The 19,874-nt window shown below is 40.0% G+C and overlaps 2 protein-coding genes across 2 annotated transcripts; both read left to right on the top strand.

Annotated features, from left to right (window-relative positions):
- The first annotated feature begins 472 nt into the window (after window positions 1-472).
- On the top strand, window positions 473-8,748 carry synpo2la (synaptopodin 2-like a). The gene is made up of 4 exons (XM_074675943.1): window positions 473-651; window positions 3,762-3,913; window positions 4,190-4,908; window positions 6,030-8,748. Exons 1-4 carry the CDS (start codon window positions 550-552, stop codon window positions 8,633-8,635), a joined length of 3,579 nt encoding a protein of 1,192 aa, XP_074532044.1. The 5' UTR covers window positions 473-549; the 3' UTR covers window positions 8,636-8,748.
- A 4,848-nt stretch (window positions 8,749-13,596) lies between these two features.
- myoz1a (myozenin 1a) lies at window positions 13,597-19,419 on the top strand. Its single transcript, XM_074675944.1, has 6 exons — window positions 13,597-13,804; window positions 15,467-15,553; window positions 16,599-16,786; window positions 17,137-17,410; window positions 18,623-18,788; window positions 18,876-19,419. The coding sequence occupies exons 2-6, from the start codon at window positions 15,469-15,471 to the stop codon at window positions 19,105-19,107; spliced, it is 945 nt and encodes a 314-aa protein (XP_074532045.1). The 5' UTR covers window positions 13,597-13,804; window positions 15,467-15,468; the 3' UTR covers window positions 19,108-19,419.
- The last annotated feature ends 455 nt before the right edge of the window (window positions 19,420-19,874 follow it).

Below are 19,874 nucleotides of genomic sequence, written 5' to 3'. Positions count from 1 at the left end.
CATGTTAACTTTCCCTTGGTCTGTGGAGGAGTGGGCAAAGTAGTGGAGGTGGTGGTCATGGTGTCCTATTTTTGGAGGGGCTATCAGCAACCCAGTGACATAGGTCTGAGTGACAGGACAAGTGTTGCATTGGACCAACCCCTTGCTCATTTGGGGCAGGCATTCCTCAGTGTAAGCAGACACAGACCCCCCTCCAGTCATATTTCTCTCTCATTCTCCCTCACTCACTCTCCCCCTTGATGGTTAGCCCACTTTGGTTGTGGGTGGGCGCACAGAAGTTTGTGTGTGCATGTGTGTGGTTGTGTGTGTTTGTGTGTGTAAGTGTGTGTGTTCAGGTGTGAGGTTCGGCCTTGGTGCTGGACTCAGAGAGAAGTCAGTCCCTGGACAGTGTGGCAGGCATAGAGCAGGTGAGAGCTCTCTGAGGGGGCCCTGTCTGCTGACCATGGGGCCAATGAACTGAGGGCCCCCCGGGAGAAATATTAAAACTGAAGAGGAGCTGAAATTATCCAAGAAAGAGAAGAAAAGACATAAAAAAGAGAGAGAAGAACAATGGTTGCAGAGGAAGTGGTAATTACATTGTCTGGTGGAGCGCCATGGGGCTTTCGTCTTCAGGGAGGTGTGGAACATCAAAAACCACTCCAGGTGGCTAAGGTAAGACGGGTTTCTAAAATTGTGAAACAGAAATGTTGCTGAGTGAAAAGTAGAAAACTGTGTTAGATTTAACAGCCTTGCTAAGGAAAAGGGAAACCTCAGCTGAGATATATTAGGTGGGGATTTAAGGAGCTGTGAACAAAGTTGAAATGGAATATTGGCTGTCACGCAAGTTGGTTTGAGGCCTGAATATGAGTCACCTCCTTGTTTAAGAGTGGTCTTCATGCAATGTGCACTGATGATTGATTGGGTGAAATTCAAACTTCAAGTTCAGCTGGGAATGTAGGGCACACTTGTCACGTATCTTCCACTAAAAGCTGCTTGTCCTATGAAACTGTATAAAGTTAAAAGTCATAGAACAATTTCTTGGTTTTTGACAACTACTTTTTTTTCTAACTGTGCAACATTCTGAAACTTTTTTTGTAATAGGAGTGTAATGCACAGTAGAAGTCAGCATTCTGGTATTTAAAGGTCACTGTTTAGCTGACTGTCTGTACTGTGGCAAGCTTGTGGATTCTGCTATCCAAGTTCTACCATGACCGTGATCTTACACATGCATTTTAACTCATATGTTTCCATTACATCATAATTTCATCAAGAACCGCTAAACACTTCAGCCATGCTTGGTCAATTTTGAGCTGGAAGGTTACCTGAGATTTATTTGGACCACACTGGTGAGAAATAGATGTCATGCTAGACTGAAATTAGTTCAGTAGTTCTGTTCTCAGGGTCACTGGTTTATTACAGACACTGTTAGTGTTTGTTATATTTACATAAAAAGAAAGGATTTGGCCTCATAAGTGTCTTAAAGAGCCTCAAAGCTCATTTTACCCATCTAAAGCAAATTCTTTACAAGAACTTGGTTGTCACATTCATCACCAGTACTGGAGTCTACATTTTAATCCTGATCTGCACTAACACAGGTAAAGATGGTACATGAACCAAAAACTACCATAAAGAGATAAAACAATTGAAAGAAAAGATGAATACTTAAAAAATAGATCATGAAAAAAATAATTGTAGATTTATTTCTTTCCTAATTTCTTCTTCTTTTTTTGAAAGTCAGTTCTGGGTAATCCTAAATCACTACATGGCTTATGAAAATCATTAATTCACAGTTGCTGCTTTGACCTTTTTCAACCCCGTCCCTTTTTTTGGGGGTGGGGTGGGGTGGGGGTTCTACATGTCATCTTTTCAAGAGTGATCTGCATTCTGTGGTTTCAGTACACCTGCATATGATGCGTGCAAACATGCATATAAATTCTACAAACCTGTTTCCACACCCATTTACAAAAATGGTTGACTTAGCAGAACTGCTTTTCTTAGTGGCTATATTTGGTTGAGAGCAGCAGGTCATGGGCTCAGCCAAGGTGTGCGTTTCAGCTCAGTACTCAAAAAAGTACCTCACACACTATTTCCGTACATGTGCTGCTTGGTATCTTGCTGCTTAGAGAACAACCAATTACTTTTTTGCAGTTTCTCGTGCAAATGGAGACCTAACAGTTAAATCTACAGTATTACTTCATTCTGGGGCCAAATCTAGCTGTAAACAAAGAAAAAACGACTTGATTTATAAAAACCTTACCATCAGACTTTCTTAAAAAGCTTTAAACACACACACAAAATATGAAATGTACCTTTTGTTTGGCAAAAAAGATTCTTGGTTTGGGAGCAAGATAAATATTTGTTCATCATAAGCAAATTACAATATGGATCAAACACTTCTGTGTTCATTACCCATTTCATGGTAAAATAAAAGTGACAGACCACTTAGCACGTAAAGCATTGTTGTGCTTCAAAACGTTAATCCTGCATGTAGTTGACTTGTGCAGTATGTGGTACTGTGTACACAGTGCCATGGGACACCAAATCACCTTCATGGCAGTGGACAACAGCTGTGCCTGTCCAACTATCCAAAACAGCATGCTCCTTCACCCCTGAGAGTAGGAAGGTGTAATCTTGTCAGGTCTCATACTACGTCCAGAACAGGTGGAGCAGTTTGGCGCTGCACTGAGATAGCCTGTGTGTCAGTGCTGCATCTGTGCCTGTTTGAATTTATTTATATGGCTTTATGTGTATTTTTTTTACCAGTCCATGTGATGTGTGTGTTCATGACAGTAAGAGGATTCTAATTGTTATAGCTTGAAATCACAAGGTGACTGACTGAATGCATAACTGACATCCTGGGCCACAAGCAGGCACAAAACACTTTCAAAGGCATGGCTAAATGGGGATATGGGATATCATTACGGGCAAACAAGAATAGCTGAAAGCAAAACTAATTAGGTCAACCAGAGCAATGTTTTCTTATCACTGAAGTCCAACATACAAAACATGTTTCATACAAGGCAATGCCATCATGTTGAGCAGTTAAATCTGCCATCATTATCTTTGGAAATCTGGACTGAATGTAATATAGGGCATGTTGACAAGTTTTGCATAGACCTTAGGCAATCTAGAGTGGGCATAACGCCATGGTCCTGACAGACCTTGGGCACAAATAGCAGAGCACCAAAAGAAGATGGCTGCTGGCTGGCATTTAACATTTAAAGTGTGTGTGAGTGGTCCACTCAAGCAGCAATACGTGGCATACGTCTGCAGCAAAATCAAGCTGTCAGTCACTATCAAACAAAGACAAGACAGTAGCCTATCAGGGTAAGTTTTACTCATCCGTCCCTGCAGTTGCAAAAGCCCAAAATTTAACATGATGAGAAATTTTCATGTTAACAGAGAAATAAAAGCCATCAGAGAAAAGGAGACCATTCTGTCTTACAACCAAATACTTGGACTTCAGGTGTTTTTCATGTTCATATGATAAAATCCTGATACAACAGAACATAACCACAATAGCAGCAAACAGGCTCTGCAAATCTGTTTGACTTGAGGTTTTAATTACTTGGGATACGGCGGTACAAAAATATGTTTGCTTTTGGTGTGCACAGTCCTTTGAGAAAAACTTGAATTCTAGGACTTGGGCTTGCCACAAGACTTAGGGATTCACTTGAAAGAGGATCATTAGACATATAATTGACTTAACTTTCTCCTAAAGGATCTCAGAACTGTCTTTTTCAGTCATTAATGTGGGCGTTCATATTTCTTTTGTTTTGCAGGTACGTAAACGAAGCAAGGCATGCAGGGCTGGGCTACGGGAAGCTGATGAGCTGGTATCTATTAATGATCAGCCATGTGGGACACTTTCCCATGCCCAGGCCATGGACCTCATTGACAGCTCCCCTGGGTTATTACACATCAAAGTCAAAAGGTATGAGTTTCATGAGTTTTCACAATATCATTCTTTTATAACCACTGGTAACCAATTATGATTAACCTGACACAAACAGCCACTACTTACAGTTTGAATGTGTTTGATAATAATTAAACATGCATTTTCAAAATAGTTTGTAACCTTGACAAATATTTATAGTTTTATGAAATGAAAGGAAGGCAGAATCGAGTGTCAGCAAACCAGTTCATATTAACCTACCTATAGGCCTTTGCTTCACCTAATCTTAACCTTGAAACATCAAATTATTTGCAGGGTGCCTGCTGGTATTCAGTCGGTGGTGCTTGTGACCCGAGCCCCATCTCCTCGTATAGACAAAGAGTATCGCGCTGCTCTGCGTGCCATGTCACCCACCCTACACCACCATGCAGCTGTTCGTGAGGTTCACCATAGCAGGTCCTCTTTAACCAGTGGATTGACATCTCCTCCTGGTAGTGAGGCTTATTATGGCGAGACTGACAGTGATGCGGATGTGGCTGGCTATGAGAGGCAGCGACGGCAGAAACGTCGTAGTCCCAGCAACTCCAACCCAATGAAACCAACTGGACGAACCTCCCCTGAGGGGGGAGAAACATCAGAGATGAGTGGTTATGATAGCGCTCCTGATGCACACGTTTACCCCAGTTTGCTGGCTGGACGTGGAATGGATGGAGATGGAGGAGGGGGGCTACCAGGAGTGGCAAGAAGGGAGGTGATTTACCAGCCTCCTGCTCCAGGAATGTGGTCTTCCCAGACATCCACTGAGACGTCCTCCATCATCTCCTCAGCAGATGACCAGGGCCCACGTGATGCAGGGCAAGAGGAGGACAGTGGCTTTCTGGAGCCAGCCAATGTGCCACTGGTTTCTCCTGAGAGGGCAAAAGAGGCACTGATGCTAAGTTCCCGCAGCCAGCTGGTTCCAATGGTTGGTCCTGTGAATAAACCTATTGATGAGGAGCTAACTACTACCTACATGGAAAAGGCCAAGCAAGCCAGTAAGTACAACTGAGGAAAAAGGGTGACAGGAACCTATTCTCACATTTCTGGAAAGTGTCAATGGTTGGAAGGTACACTCACCATTAACAGATTGATAAGACAAATCATAACCTTAAATCTCATAGTAGATACTGCAAATGTTTTAAGTTGATTACTGTAATCAAGCTTTTGGTTCTCTATGATTTTTTATTATTTTGATGTTGAAAATGTTTGTTTGTGCTGTACTTAGCCTTGTCTCCCTTGGAAATGAGTCTAAGCTGGGGTTAAGCTAAAAAAAAATGTTGAACTAAATTAAAAAAAGGTTGCTATTCAAATAACTAGAAGTCATAAAATCAGTAGATAAGATTAGATATTTGTGTTTGATTAATCTAAGTCAATATTGATGTGAATCTTAAATTAAGAAGCCCCCTTTTCCTAGTCATTATATTTGACAATTGACCATCAAAAGCTATGTACAAGTTTCAGATGATGAGCTCTATTGGATCAAGTAGGGTTGAAATGGTTTACCTTATTTTATCCTTACTCATGATTTTAAAATCCTAAGCAATCAGAGTAAAGTGCATTTACAGCTGCTTTAAGGTATCAAGTGCAAAACAAGCATGCCCCCCTGCTTCACCCCCAATGACACTTTCCACCTATTCTCTTTCAAAGAGAAAGAGTACTCCTTAATGTGTACATAGAACCAACGCATAAATTTAGATAATCAAAGTAGCCATGTTTTATTGTTGTTGGTATTCACAAAGTTAAAGTAGAGGTCAAAAAGTTAAACAATGGGGTAAGGTAACAGCAGATAGAGAGCACTGGCAGTGACTAAGCATTATTTGCCTTTAGATGCCGAATTAATTAAGAGTAGATCCAACTAAAGGTGCCAAAGTACATAAAAGAAACAATGTGCAAAGGTATCCTTCACCCAGGCCAATTTGAGAAGCTACAGGCTGGTTGGACTTTCCATAAAAAAAGTGCTGTAGTAGCAAGCAGAGACAGAGACAAATGTTTAAATACTTATGTCAACAATAATATTTTTGTTTTGAAGCAAAAACAGTTAATTCAGACTTCCTTGCAATTTCTTCTTATGATATTATGCAAATGTGACTAATTGCTTTGGCTTTGAACTCTGCAGAGCTAAACCGAGGGGACACACCACAAGACAAGCAAGTAAAGGAAGCAAAAACTAAGTGTCGTACAATTGCATCCCTCCTGACGGATGCCCCTAACCCCCACTCAAAGGGGGTACTGATGTTTAAAAAGAGGCGGCAACGTTCTAAGAAGTACACCCTCACCAGCTTCGGAAGTGTAGATGAGGATAGATGCCGGGATTCACAAGAGGAGGATGGCGTGTTCCCTGGCAGTGAATCAGAGTTTGATGATGATGGCTTCTCAGCAGTCCCTGACCCAACTTGGGATAGTGACTACATAGATATGCTGGAGAAAAGGGCCACTGCAGGCACTGAAGGAAGAGGAGATGGGGCAGAGGATGCCCCAAGTCCAGGGTTGAGTGAGACTGCAGGCAAGGGTGCTCAGTTGTTTGAGCAACAGAGAAAGAGGGCTGCTGAGCATGCAAAAAAGGTTGAGGCAGCACAACCTCAGGCTACTCCACAGTCTCAAGTCCAAAGGCAGGCTCAAACATATCCAGAAATGCAAACACAGATGCAACCAATCCTCCAGGAACCACAGATATCACAACCAGGTCCTACAATACAGCAAGAGCCGTCTCAGACTTTTGGCCCAGCACCAGCCTATGGAATTTCTGATGGGGACCTTTCCTCTTCTGCAATTAGTACAGCTACCATGGTGATGTCACCTCCACCTGTGGCACCCAAACCAGGTACTGGCACAGTCACTGTTCTTACAAGACCTGCACCACCAGCTGAAACACCATTGCCAGAACTACCTGCAAGTAATGTTCTCAACAGAACAGCACGTCCTTTCACTCCTGGCTTTATAAGCATTAGAGCAGCAACTGCTCCAGTAGCTTTCCGACCATCTGTAACAAAGACAAAAGAGCGTCCAGCCTCAGCAGCTGTTGTGCCTCCACCATTCTCTACTTCCTCTGAGTTATCTAGTGCCCCATCATTAACGTCACCTGGTCCTTTGACAGTGTCCCCCCCGTCATCAACAGTACCTCAGTGTTCCTTGGCACCAACAGCAGAAGCATCTTTTCCCTTTCACCCTGTGGCATCTGTTGAGAAAATGCAGCCATCACCAGTAACTACAGTTAAACCGGCTCCACTTTCAACCCCCCCTATGCCTGTACCTTCAATGCCATTTGCTCCCCAACCCACAACAGCATCTGTCCCTGTTCCTCTTGTACCATATACTCATGGTTCAACTGACCTAGCTGCACCAGTACATCCATCTGAAGTACCACCTCCACCTCAGTACTCTATGGCACCTGGAGCACCTGTAGCATCTGTAGCACCTGCAGCACCTCTATCTGTGGTGTCCCAGCCAGGAGCTGCAGCTCCAACACCTGCTCCTGGTCACGGTCGAACTGGAATCTTAAGTGAGGCACGAAGACGTACTGGGAAACCAAAACCCATGTTTCAGGTGCCAGAAGTCACGAAAAAGTCCCCCAATCCTGAACTACTGTCTATGGTACAGAACCTCGATGACAGGTCCACCCGACACAATTATGGCCAACCACAGTCTGAGATCTATGATGGTGTAGAAGAAGAGAGAAGTGGTGAGGCTAGCATGGGAAGGGCACCTCCTCCAGTTGCACCCAAACCTCGGGTCATTCATGAGGCCCCTCAGTTTCTTCAAGCAGGTGGTAAAGGAGCTGAGCTGTTTGCTCGCAGGCAGAATCGTATGGGTATGTATGTAGTGGAGACCCCACCTGCAACACCTTACCAGCAGGAATTGGCCTCCCACAGTGTTGCCCAAGCATTTGACCCCTCCAGCTCTTCTTCCCACCCCTCTCAGTGGAAGTACTCCCCTAATGTCCGTGCACCTCCACCTATAGGATACAACCCACTTCTGGCGCCTTGCATCCCTACTGGGCCTCAGAGGGATATTACCAAACCTGAGAGCAAAGGTAGAGGGGGCTCCCAAAGAGATGGCATCAAGGCTCTGGATTTCATGAGGAGGCAGCCCTACCAACTTAACTCTGCCATGTTCAACTATGGGGGCAGTGTTGCTAATCTATCAGCCATGCCTTCTTATCAGGCCCAAAGGCAGCAGCAGGGGGACTACACAATGGTAGGCAGCTCATTAACCTCACCAAGGCAGATCCCTGTCAAAACAGCCCGTGTCTTTGAGGTCAAGAGATTCTCGACGCCCACACCCATGTCGGCTCCCACTCTGGCCCCTAAAGTGATTGCACCCCGCTCAGCCACCACCCTTGGAGAACGCATCTCCCATTCCGGCATGACTTCCCCTCCTCCTTCTGGTCTGACTCCTGCCCCAGCCCCTTTCTTGTCTACAGCAGCAGCCAATGCCCCAACTCTAGCAACACCCCCTACCAAACCAGGCGGGCTGCCCAGCCTCCCCAAATTTTCTGCCACCCCTATTCAAAACCCTGTGCTCTCCTCGGTTCCTAAACCTTACACTCCACTGTCATACACCAGCGGGCTCCAGACAGCCAAGCAGTTCCAAAGCGCCCCTGAACTCAGTATCCTTTCTTCTTTGCCTCCAATCAGATCTGACCCAGTTCAGGCTCCCAAACCACGCTTTGTTGCCACTAAGGGAGGTGTCCAGCCCCATGTTTGGAGGCCCGGAGGAATGTAAAGACAAGTCCACTTTCACAACATTAATTTTGGTACTTAGCTAGTAAAGAAGTCCAGTAAAATACCAGGCATATTTTGCTCTCTGTTTAAGAATTTGAAAGGATTGTCTTTTTTCCACATACATCATGAATCGCATATCTTTGGGTTTTGAGTGTTTTTTACGATTGGGATGGGAGTCCCTCTCATCTACTGATCTATCATTTAAAAAGAAAGAAGCAGAAGAAATATTTTTGAATCTTTTAGAACTTGAATGGGTGCAATGCACATTAATATCTACTCGCTCTATAAATGCTGTTTTTCACATTTCTTTTGCTATTTATAAACACATTTATCTGAGTGACAATAATACTGTATACTCGCACATAGTGAATGCTGTTTAGTCAACAATATGCCTGTCCTGGGGGAGGTTTGTGTAAGGCTTCTGGAGATCTCTTTCTACTAATTTAGCAGAAACACCATCTATACAGAGCCTGTACTGATTATTCTTTGAAACTTGAAATGTCTGAAAGATATTTAAAATGAATAGTTGCAATCCTGACTTTAGGATTAAATCGTAAAGATGTTTGGTGTAGTGCGGGGAAGGATCATAAAACAAAATTGCCAGGCTTTATGTTGAAACATGTAAATCTGTTTTTCAGTTATTACTTTTTTAACTGATGTGCCACAAGTGTATTCACCTTGTCACATTCTCAACATGACATCCATAAGGACTGGGCCTTTTAACCAAAAATTCTATTAGGACATGACCCTTTGCAAATTATCAACTTTTTTCCAACGTTTCAGCTCAAGATGGTAAGAAAAGGGCTGCTCTAAAATAAAGTTTGAGCAAGGCAGAGAATGACACTTCTGCTATTCACATCAAGAAAGACGGGCTATCAATTTAGCATAGGTGGCATGGGTGCCCAGGCTGTCAATGAATGTACACTTGACATCATAGCTTCCTTGAAGCACAGCAAAGCCTTCTTAGTATGAGTGTAATCTTTACATTTATTTATGTAAATTATTAACTTTTATTAAACAAATAACACAGATGAAGGAATGTGTATTTCATTTTGTTTACTTGTGATTTAATCGAAAGGGGTGCAAGGGGAAGTCAGCTGACTGAGAATCACCAGCATTTATAAAAAAGGGGTCAGGGAATAAGAGTGGCTGTGAAGGGAGGAATGAAGGCGGGTTGTAGCTTGGCCAAGTCCACCGAATGGGTTCAATGGCCCACATCTCAGATAAGGGGCTATGGTCAGTGGTGCTATGGTGAAAATGGGATTTATGGTGAAAATGTACATAGGTGTAAAATCCCATAGTCTGTAGACGTTAGATAAGTATGAACAAGGAAGTTTGGTACTTGAAGATGTTGGTTAAGCTAATGAATTTGATGGAAATGAGCTCAGAGGTTTAGCTGTTGTTTTCCTTTAACAATTGTAGTTTATAAAGAAGAAAGGAAAAGGTATTCAACAGCTCTGTACCTTGAGGGAATAAGAATGTTAACTGAAACAAGTATTTATCAAATAATGTATGACTTTTTTATTGTAGAAATACTTTTCGAGGAGCTTCTGCTTTTTTTATCATTCCTAGGATAGAATCTTACATTTTTAATTGGTTTTATAAAGCTACACCTCCCATAAATGAAAAAGTTAACAAATAAAAAAAAAATACAAGGTGTCCATAAAGTCTCTTTACAATTTAAGAAATTCATGACATGAGCACATGAACAGACAAATATGTGAAATTTTTAAAGAAATGAGTAGTAGTTATTGAAGTTTGTCTTAATTAACTGATTTCACTTCTATATGTATGCCATTAGTTGCACAAAGCACATCAAGATAGCACTCAATTTCTTGCCTCATCAATGGTGGTAATAACGTAAGTGATTTTTGCTTTAGATCAGTGATGACTGTGTCTTTGTTTGATACACAATATCCATACCATAATCCTGTAGTTTACTGAGTCTGGGTATCGGATTTTGTTTCAATAAACCATGAAACACATTGTGCCTTTTCTTGAGGAGTAACAATTTGTTCAATAGTACCTCTTTCATCAACAGAATACCTGAAATACACAGATGCAATTTGACTAAAAACTTAGCAGCTGGGTTCATAGAACAAATCTGATAAAGACATCTTATCAATTGCCTTTGTAATATATATTTTTTAAGTTGTAAAGACACTTAATGTACACCCTACATATTTCTGAATTTAGCTGGATTAAACAACAAGCATGAGAATATTAGTTATAAATGCTCAGAAGAGGTTTAGGGTAACTGCAGAACAAGAAATTTTTAAAGGGATGAGATTAGAATTGAAAGCTCTCCAGTTGTCTCACACGCCTTATTTTAGACTGCCCATTGCTGCTATTTCTGTGATCCTGCTTTATTTTTCTCATGTATATGCATGTATTTGTCAAATTATGGTATCAATGAGTAAGAAATACAATAATTGTAAGTGTATATTAGTTTTAATAAATATATTCACCTATAAATTATGAAGGTTAACATTTCTTTATAGTCTCTTATTACAGAGCACACACACACACAAACACACACACTCACACACAATTGTCATAATTACAAACATCTTCAAGGATGGATCCTGAAAAAGCTTTTAAGAAGAACTGAATCATTGGATTCTAAGGACTTGACATACAACATTAACAACTAAACAAGAGCCCTTGAAGTTTCAAATACCTTTTTGATCATACGCAGGCTAACTTTTTGACTGTTTGACCATTCAAATGTAAAGAATATCACACAATAACTATCAGACACTAATTGAGAGAGACAAGAGAGAAATAAGTGAATTGGAAACCAAAAATTCACAGGTATTTTCACATTCAGTGCAACTAAAGGGGGGCTAGATCCATCATGTACCTTTATTTCACCAGAAATACTTTAGTCTGCAATATAATAACAATGATATGAGTGTCAACACATCATAAACAGTCACTTTTTTATGGTAGCTCAAGGGACATCCCAAACTTACAGCTTCAGTATCTGTTTTAAAAGGGTGACCATAAGCAAAATAAAGAACGTTGTGATGGTAAATACACACTTTATAAGGGCTCTATACGGAAGAAACAAACAATCAAGAAAAAAGGTGCAAATATTCACCTTGTTTCATTTTCAATTTGTTTTGGATCTTTAATTTATTTTTTGAACCAAAGTGATCAGTCTCACTTGAGATATTCTGATTAAAAGTAGTAATACCTTATATTCTTGCAAAATGAACATTTGCCACTAGATGGTGCTCTTGAGTTGTCTGTGACTCTTCCACTGAGTGTGCAATTAGAGGTTCACTTTGGTGCCAACTTCTCCATGCACTGGGTGCCTATATATAGGGCTGATAATATCCAAACACAAGACTATTAATAGGAAAATGACATTTTGACAGTAGAGAACTGTAATCAAGAATAGCTTATTAACTTAACAGGTCCAAAAAGATCAAATGAAAATAAACCTGGGAGCCCAGTTCAGTTTCTTGAACTGTGAAAAGGGTCATTCATAGTTTTCCCCATGGCAATTATGTATGTAATCATTCATCTATCAGAAATACAACTGAGTGAAATAGGTTAATTTTTTTCAATTTTTTTTCTTACAATTGTCTTTTTCTTTTCATTGTGCAAATGGTTTTTAGAGGGGGCAACATTATCAGTAAAAGACATGGAATTTGGTGGAGGAAGTGTGTCAGGTAAGTTACTAAAACAATGAAGAAAGGGATGATCATATCCAAGAAAGAAGGGCCATGTACAGTTAGTAAGTTTGGGGAAGAAAATTCACTTCTGGTAAGAGACTGCCCATATGCCTGGAAATAATATAATAAAATACTACACATACCTTCTTTTTTCACCACAGTGAGAAAACAGTTATTAAGGTATAATGTTCAAGTAATATGTCACAACATGATTGTGTTGGCTTTCAAACTTATTTATGAAAGAATACAATTTAACTGGCTTAGGAAAGCACCCTAAACACTCATCCCCAGCTTGTAGGCAGAAATGTTTTATTTATTTATTATTTCTATTTCTCTTGGTTGCTGTATTGGAGCTGAAGATCCTCTGGAACTGGTCCATCTTTAAGATGAAAATCATATAAGGTTGACTGAGGAGTCCCATGTTGTATGTACCAGGTGTCTTGAACTGATGGTTATGTTTGAATGTGATGATCATATTTAGTAAACACATAAACTATATTAATAGTACCAATCATAAGGCTTTGATGTGTTAATTAGTTTGTGAGATTATTCCACCATTATTGCCAAAAAGCATTTTGCATACTTTTTTTTAGGTCCCACTGGATTGAGAACAGGAATACTTTTCTAACCATCATTTCTCATTAATTCTATTAAACTTAAAAGAATACACCTAAAAAAAACTGCACATTAAGTTTCCACACAAGGTGGAGCTAGTATTATACAGTTGTTCAATCATTACACTACCTATCACTTGATTGATTCAGAATTTAATACACTGGTATTGTGCTAGATGATCTGACACTACCTTCTGTCAGCTCTGTTTCCACAGGTATATCAGTTACGTGATGCTCCAGAGAAACTGCAAATGTGACAATCTAGTGTCAGGTTAGGGCAATGCAGGGGAGAAGGAGGTAACTGTCACTGTGAAACAGAAGCTGACATGGCCCTAATATACATTTAACCTTAAACTTCTACAGTGAACTTGTACATACTATACTCTACCTCCCTCTCAATCTCACTGTGTACCCCAAACACTTCCCAGAGTCCTCTGAGGTTATCTTATAGCTGAATTCTGTTCCCCCCAGTCTTTGCTACTAAATATAGGCTTCTGAACCATCTGTGAGAATGATTTTGTTCCCTTAATATCCCCATCAGCACTTTCAGCTGGCCAACAGGGACTTCTCCCCCCACTTTAACGCCCCCATCCCTATTCATACTCTTCAACTTCAACCTCCCCCCACCTCCCGTCTTGACACAAACACTGCTGCCACCCACAACCCCAACCCTCTGGAAGATCTGCCATCACAGCGAAGGGTGGGCTCTTTGCACTTCCCGGGACCTGGGTCCAGCCATAGGAAGGGGCAGAGGCACTGAGGGATTTGTAAACTTGTGATCGAGATCACCAGCATTGAGCCGAGGGTTTCCTCTTCTCTGTTTGGTATTTATAGGTCTATCGCTCCTCCAAGGATCACAACAAAAAAAATCCGGTGAGTGGACCTGCATCTCATTGGTCTGCTTGGCTTTACTAATCAAGCATCAGTTTGTATTTCAATTCTAAATACTTCACAGATGGGAAGAGGAAATAAAGATGTGCAAATGATCCAAGCCACTAATCGTTTGGCAAAAATATTTGGGTCTATGCCTCAGTAACTCAGTCAACTACACGATGACTTATCCTTTGAGCGGTACGTTTTGATACAGCTGAACATAAAATACTGTTTTTTCTGGGAGTAACTTTTCTTTTTAAACTTTTATTGTTGGTCTTGGAATGCCTGAAGGAATGGCTGAATGTGCTGACCATCCCTCTAAGTGGGCGTTGCACAGATTTTATATGGTGTTCCCAAACTCTGATAGGGGGTGGTAAATCTGAGCACCAGGGGTCCCTGTGCCTGTTAATTATTTATGGAAGGTACAACACAGTTGGGAATACTCTCTTTGAATTTACACAACTCATCCTGATATCAACAGTGATTAAGAAGGGTATAACACACAATTTAAGTTGCTTTCTGACAGTGCATATTGTGTTTTTGAGGGTTATGTCAACCTTATTTGATAGGCGAATGACGCCATTACAAGTCGCTAAAATGTCTTGGCCAGAGATGGCTTTTAAAAATAGCTACAGTGGGTTGAATTACAGTCAGTAGATGTGATGTGATGTTTTGCCCCTTCACTAGGCCTGAAGGAAATGTTGAGAGCGGAGGGCTAGAACACAAAAAAATGTTTAAATGCTACACATCTGTTAGTGCATGCAGGTAGATCCCAGAGGTTACAAACATTTGTTTGAAAGTGTTTTGACCTTTAACACTGAGTGATATTTTCACAGATGAGTCAAGCATACATGTTCTCTTGCAGGCTGCAGACTTGGAAATATGATCAGATCCTATTTTACGATTCTGAGGCCTTCAAATTCATCGCATAGGGAGGCACCAGAATGCACTGATTGCTTGTTTCTGCTTGCTCCTCTCCTGCTTTCTGTTTATGTTGACAAAGTCTGTGTGTCCCCAAACGAAACTTAGACACATATTAAGCTATATGTTTCCCTTGAGGCGGACATCTGTTACATGCAGGAATGTGGGGAATCTGAGGGCACTGACTTCTCCCTTGAACTTGAAAAATGAGCAGGGCCTGGGCTGTTTGTCTGTCTGATAGAGTCAGACCGCATGGATTCACTTTCAGGGGTTGTTGATGGCTGTACGTGTTGATGGCGTGGAGTGATCTTTAGAGGTCAGTGGAGTGGCCTGATGGTATAGCAAAGCAGTGTGTTGAAGTTTTGAAGTGTTTGATATGTATCTTAATAGCAAAGTAAAACCATTTCAATCGGTGCATTTCAACCTAGGCTGGGCAGATTTGACACTAACGTAATATCAATAACTGTTTTAAAAGGCCTAATGGCATGGGAAAATGATAATTATACAAGTTTGCTTTCTATCTTTTTATTTTTAATTTTTTTTCTTAGTTGTATTTATGATCAGCAGTCTGAAACAAAGTAATGTTTACATATTAAATATGAATTAACAATATTTTCTTTTCTGGAAAAGCTACTTTCACTGTTTGACAAATACCAATACAGTTAAGAAGACATTTTTTTGTGTGCTTCTCTGATCCAAATACTGAAACTGCTCAAACTCTGTTCTTTTCTGGAACTTCAGTCATGCCTCATGGAAAACCTGCCCCCCAAAACAAACGGAAAAAGCTCTCCAAGATCATAACTGACCTATCACATATCACTCAAGATGGTAAGGCTGGCATGAAATGAAATGAATATGAAACTTATCGTGTTCACTGTACAGCTCTTGCGTGTTAACACAGAACACATAGTCAGGCTGCTTGTCTTACAGGTGAGGTGAGGTTATGCTTGCTAAAAAAAAATAAAAACACCCATATTAACAAAATAAAATAAATATAAACATTACTCTAATTACTGTTGGTTGTGTTTTCAGGGTAAAACTGATTGAGTGAGGACTATTTGAAGCCTTTACACTGTTCTAAATAGGGATGTCCCGATATTACATTTTCACTTCCGATACGATACAGATACTGCAGCATTGAGTATGGGCCGATACCGATATTAATCCAATACGATATCAGCATTAAACATGCATACTTTTATTACTTATTTTGTAGTATGTCTGTCATGTTAGAAAAGGCTTGATTAAGTGATATTATTCAAACAAAGAACAGTAGTCAGCAACAGTAGGTATGAGGAAAAACTGACCCATTTATTATCAACCAATGGGTAACAAAAGCTGCTTATAACAGAGATTTTAGATGCATTCTGATACGACACCGATATTTTTTTTTTTTGCTGATATCGGACCGATATCCGATATCAATATCGGACTGGGACACCTCTAGTTCTAAATGTCATTATTATTGTGTGTAAAATTAACCTTCATATGCAGTGTAAAGCTTGCATCATCACATCATGGAAAACATATAGATGAATGAAATGAGGGAGGAAAACAAAAAATCTTTTACAAATCATGACAGAGGCAAAGAAACTTTATCATCTATTATCCTAAAGGAATGATTTGGTTATGATTAGATCAGTGCGGCAACACACAATTTAAACAAGGTTGATGACTAATTGATATTTACTGATGACAGAGTTAAGTTTTCTTTTGACCTTTTACAGGATTTCTAGTTCCCCAGAGATTATATGTCCAACTTCACTATTATCTAAATGTAAAGTATCAAATATTATAGAGGAAACAATACATTTCTATACTCATGAGAATATAAATGTATGTATATATAACTATTCAAATGTATCTTACCTAGAGTATGAGTCAGAGCCAGAGGCGTCTGAGTTTGACTTGGGAACAAAGATCAGGACCCCCAAAGACATCATGCTGGAAGAGTTGTCACTGATGAAGAACCGGGGCTCCAAGATGTTCAAGATGAGGCAGCAGAGGGTGGAGAAGTTCATCTGGGAGAACAACCCTGACGTCTTCAGCAGTGAGTCAATGGTGAGTGCAAAGTCTAAAAAGAGGAGAAAATCCATTCTCTTGAATTTGATTTAAAAAGAGCATTGTCTTTGACAATGTCAATCACAGAGTTAAATCAAATAGAAGTGTCCAGAAATGTTTAAAAAGGATGGTTACTTTTCATTATGCTTTACCACTTATGGTATATGGAAAAGTGTAGTACAAAGACATCTGTAAAACATGTGTTAAACTTAAAGCCTCATGTACCAGTCATGTTTAAACCCATGGTACTAGATAACTATTGGTAAATTTAGAAAAGACTGTTTTTTTAACCTGTGAAAGAAGACTTGGGCCTTCTACACACATTCAGAATTTTGCAAATCTGCTTTCAGGACAACTTACAGAAGTTTGTGCCATCTCTGGGAGGTGAGATGGGAGGGCAGATTGGAGGTCAGATGATAAATGTTGGAGGGCATTTTGTAAGCAAACAACCTGGAAAGGTGCATATGGTCGGGATGCACGGCATAGGAGGGGCCCCTATTCCTCCTCCAAAGCCTGGAAGCAAAGGTGCAGGAGGAGCAGGGGGAGCAGGAGGTGCTGGAGGACTGGGCAGCCAAGGAAAAGGTGGACTAGGAGAAGGAGGAACTGGGGGGTCATCACTAAAGGGTAAGTGTTTTGTTTTTTGTTTTTCTAATTTTAGAGAGGTATTAATTCAAAATCAAAGCAAAGTAAAATTACATATTAATGCTTTGACACCCCCTTAAAATTTTGGCTTTGATAATTTTTATCTGGCTTATCTGATGTGACAGTGCTTTTGGAGGGCTTTAAGTTACGTTTAAGTAAGCACTGGGAGAAGGAATATGTGTGTTTTTAGTTTGTATCGGTCTGATTTGACAAGGCCCGCCCCTAAAAAGATACAGAAGCTATATACTGGTGTCAGTGAAATTTATCACGCGATTCATATAAGTAGGGGGAAAAAAGTCAGAGATGACTTGAACTTAACATCAAACCAAAGACAATAGAAAAGTGACCCTAAACCATGTGTTACTTCTAAACAAATACATGAACATATTCGGATATATGATCATTGTCTTCCTCGTATACAGTAAGACTTGACGACAGGCATGGCAATATGTTAACAGTTGAGAAAACATTATTACCAAAAGCCAGCTAGCTTAGCTAATCTTTGGCACAGAAATCAATATTTTCTATCTCCTTGCTTAATCCAAAAGAAGTAAAAAGCGCCTATCAACAACTTTCAGTTTAAAAGTTTCTTTGATTAAGGAAGAAAGAGAGAAAACAACAGGCAAATCTAAGAAATAAAAATATTACAAATATCTTAAAGTCCTAATATGGGTGATAGTGGGTTATAATGGGTCATATACTTTACTTTGCGTGGCAAGTGTTTAAGTGCTCTGCAGTCCCTGGCCACAAACTCTATCATTATGATGGGCACAGATTTCCCATCTGGCATTGCCTTAATTACAATAGATTGTGTATAACTGTCTATGTTAGACACAGCTCTTCATTGCCCCAGAAACCTGACACAGGGGGCTGTGGTGGTAGAATCACAGCCTCTAAGAAAGTCAATCCACCCGCAGTCAGACATACATGCCTTGTTACAATAACACTAAAATGTGATTTTCATTCGATGTTTATTTAAAAAAAAAATCCAAACAACTATGCCATATATGCTTTTACATATGAAAGCAGTTCTGATCTCTCTGTCCAACTAGTAGTTGCAAGGCCAATCTAAATATTTTCCAAAATAGTGATGGATTTTAAAAATAATTCACATGTTAAAAAAAAAAATACAGATTAAGCAACCCCTTTTTTTTCATATATTTTTTTCTGATATAATTTCTGCTCTTTTCACAGGAGATGGAAAAGGGGGCGCAGGTAAGACACAGATTCTCATGAAGACATACACTTCCCCATGGGAGAAGGCCATGAAGGGTGATGAAAATCTGCTAGCCACTCTGAAAACTTCAATGCCTGGTCCCATCGATAAAAAAGATATGCCCAAGTACAAGTGCTTTAACAGGTACTTCCTTTAAGCCCTGAGTTTGTAGATGTTTTGGGACAGAAAGTGGCTTTAACAAAAAATAATCCTCTCACCTTTCTTTGCAAGGTCTGCCATGCCATATGGTGGCTTTGAGAAGGCCAACCAGTTCTTGAAATTCCAGCTGCCAGAAACTGATACAAAACAGGAGCCTGAACCTGCAGTGGTGTACCAACACGAGATTGGCTGCAGGCCTTCTTTCAACCGTACTCCTATTGGCTGGGTGGGAAGCAGCGAGCCCAGCAGTATCCATATGGAGACTGATACTGTGCCCTTTGACGGAGAGACCGATGAGCTGTGAAAAAAAAATCATACTGCGATAACATCTACTGTGCAAACACATCTGTACACAAAGGCCACAAGATCGAATACACATAACCACTCACTCACAAACTAAGTGAACTTATACTTTACTGTTAAAATGATGAAATAGGATCTCTCTGTGTGTGCGTGACTGAAAGCATCAATAAATGTGGTTATATTCTTATTTTGCTCTTTACTTGTTTGTTATGCAAAGAATCAAGCCATGGATGTTATGGGGTGAGAAAGCATCAAATGTTAATTTGATACCTTCTTCAGTTGAGTCTACATATTTTAGGGTAAGTTGGTGAGAGTTGCAGGTTTTGCTAAAGGAAAAAGAATGAATCATGTAAGGAGGACATATTTCTGTTATCTTACTGTTTTGCACAATGTCTTAATGTCAACTTGCTATTATATTTCTTATTTTCCTGAGCTTATTTTGTTAAGATTTGCAGATAATTTGTTTAGCTATAAAAAAACTGCATAAATTTATCTAATTTAGGATGCATGCAAAGTGGCAATACGCTTACTTTCTGTACCAACAGTTTCTCCAAATAAACCCTTTGAAACTTTTTAATGTAATAATCTTTTTGTGGAGTGATTAAAATATCAAAGAAGATAAACACTGTCTCAGCATCACTGAGTTAATTTTCAGAAATATCCAATACTAACTCGCTATGACAGGTTCACTGAGTTAATAAAATGTATAGATGCATATCCGCCACGCGCTTCAATGAGTTTGAACAAATGCAGGATTAATATAAGTTA

The sequence above is a fragment of the Halichoeres trimaculatus genome, unplaced genomic scaffold, assembly GCF_033239565.1.
Source record: "Halichoeres trimaculatus isolate MK-OKI-2021-1 unplaced genomic scaffold, fHalTri1.1 fHalTri1_scaffold_8, whole genome shotgun sequence".
Lineage (NCBI taxonomy): Eukaryota > Metazoa > Chordata > Actinopteri > Labriformes > Labridae > Halichoeres > Halichoeres trimaculatus.
This window is presented reverse-complemented; position numbering and strand designations above follow the sequence as displayed.

Coding starts and splice junctions, on each gene's coding strand:
- myoz1a (XM_074675944.1), top strand. CDS start 15,469: ATGCCTCATGGAAAACCTGCCCCCCAAAACAAACGGAAAAAGCTCTCC. Junction 17,411..18,622: donor TGGGGGGTCATCACTAAAGG/GTAAGTGTTTTG, acceptor CTCTTTTCACAG/GAGATGGAAAAGGGGGCGCA. Junction 18,789..18,875: donor AAGTACAAGTGCTTTAACAG/GTACTTCCTTTA, acceptor TTTCTTTGCAAG/GTCTGCCATGCCATATGGTG.
- synpo2la (XM_074675943.1), top strand. CDS start 550: ATGGTTGCAGAGGAAGTGGTAATTACATTGTCTGGTGGAGCGCCATGG. Junction 652..3,761: donor AACCACTCCAGGTGGCTAAG/GTAAGACGGGTT, acceptor TTTGTTTTGCAG/GTACGTAAACGAAGCAAGGC. Junction 3,914..4,189: donor TTACACATCAAAGTCAAAAG/GTATGAGTTTCA, acceptor AATTATTTGCAG/GGTGCCTGCTGGTATTCAGT.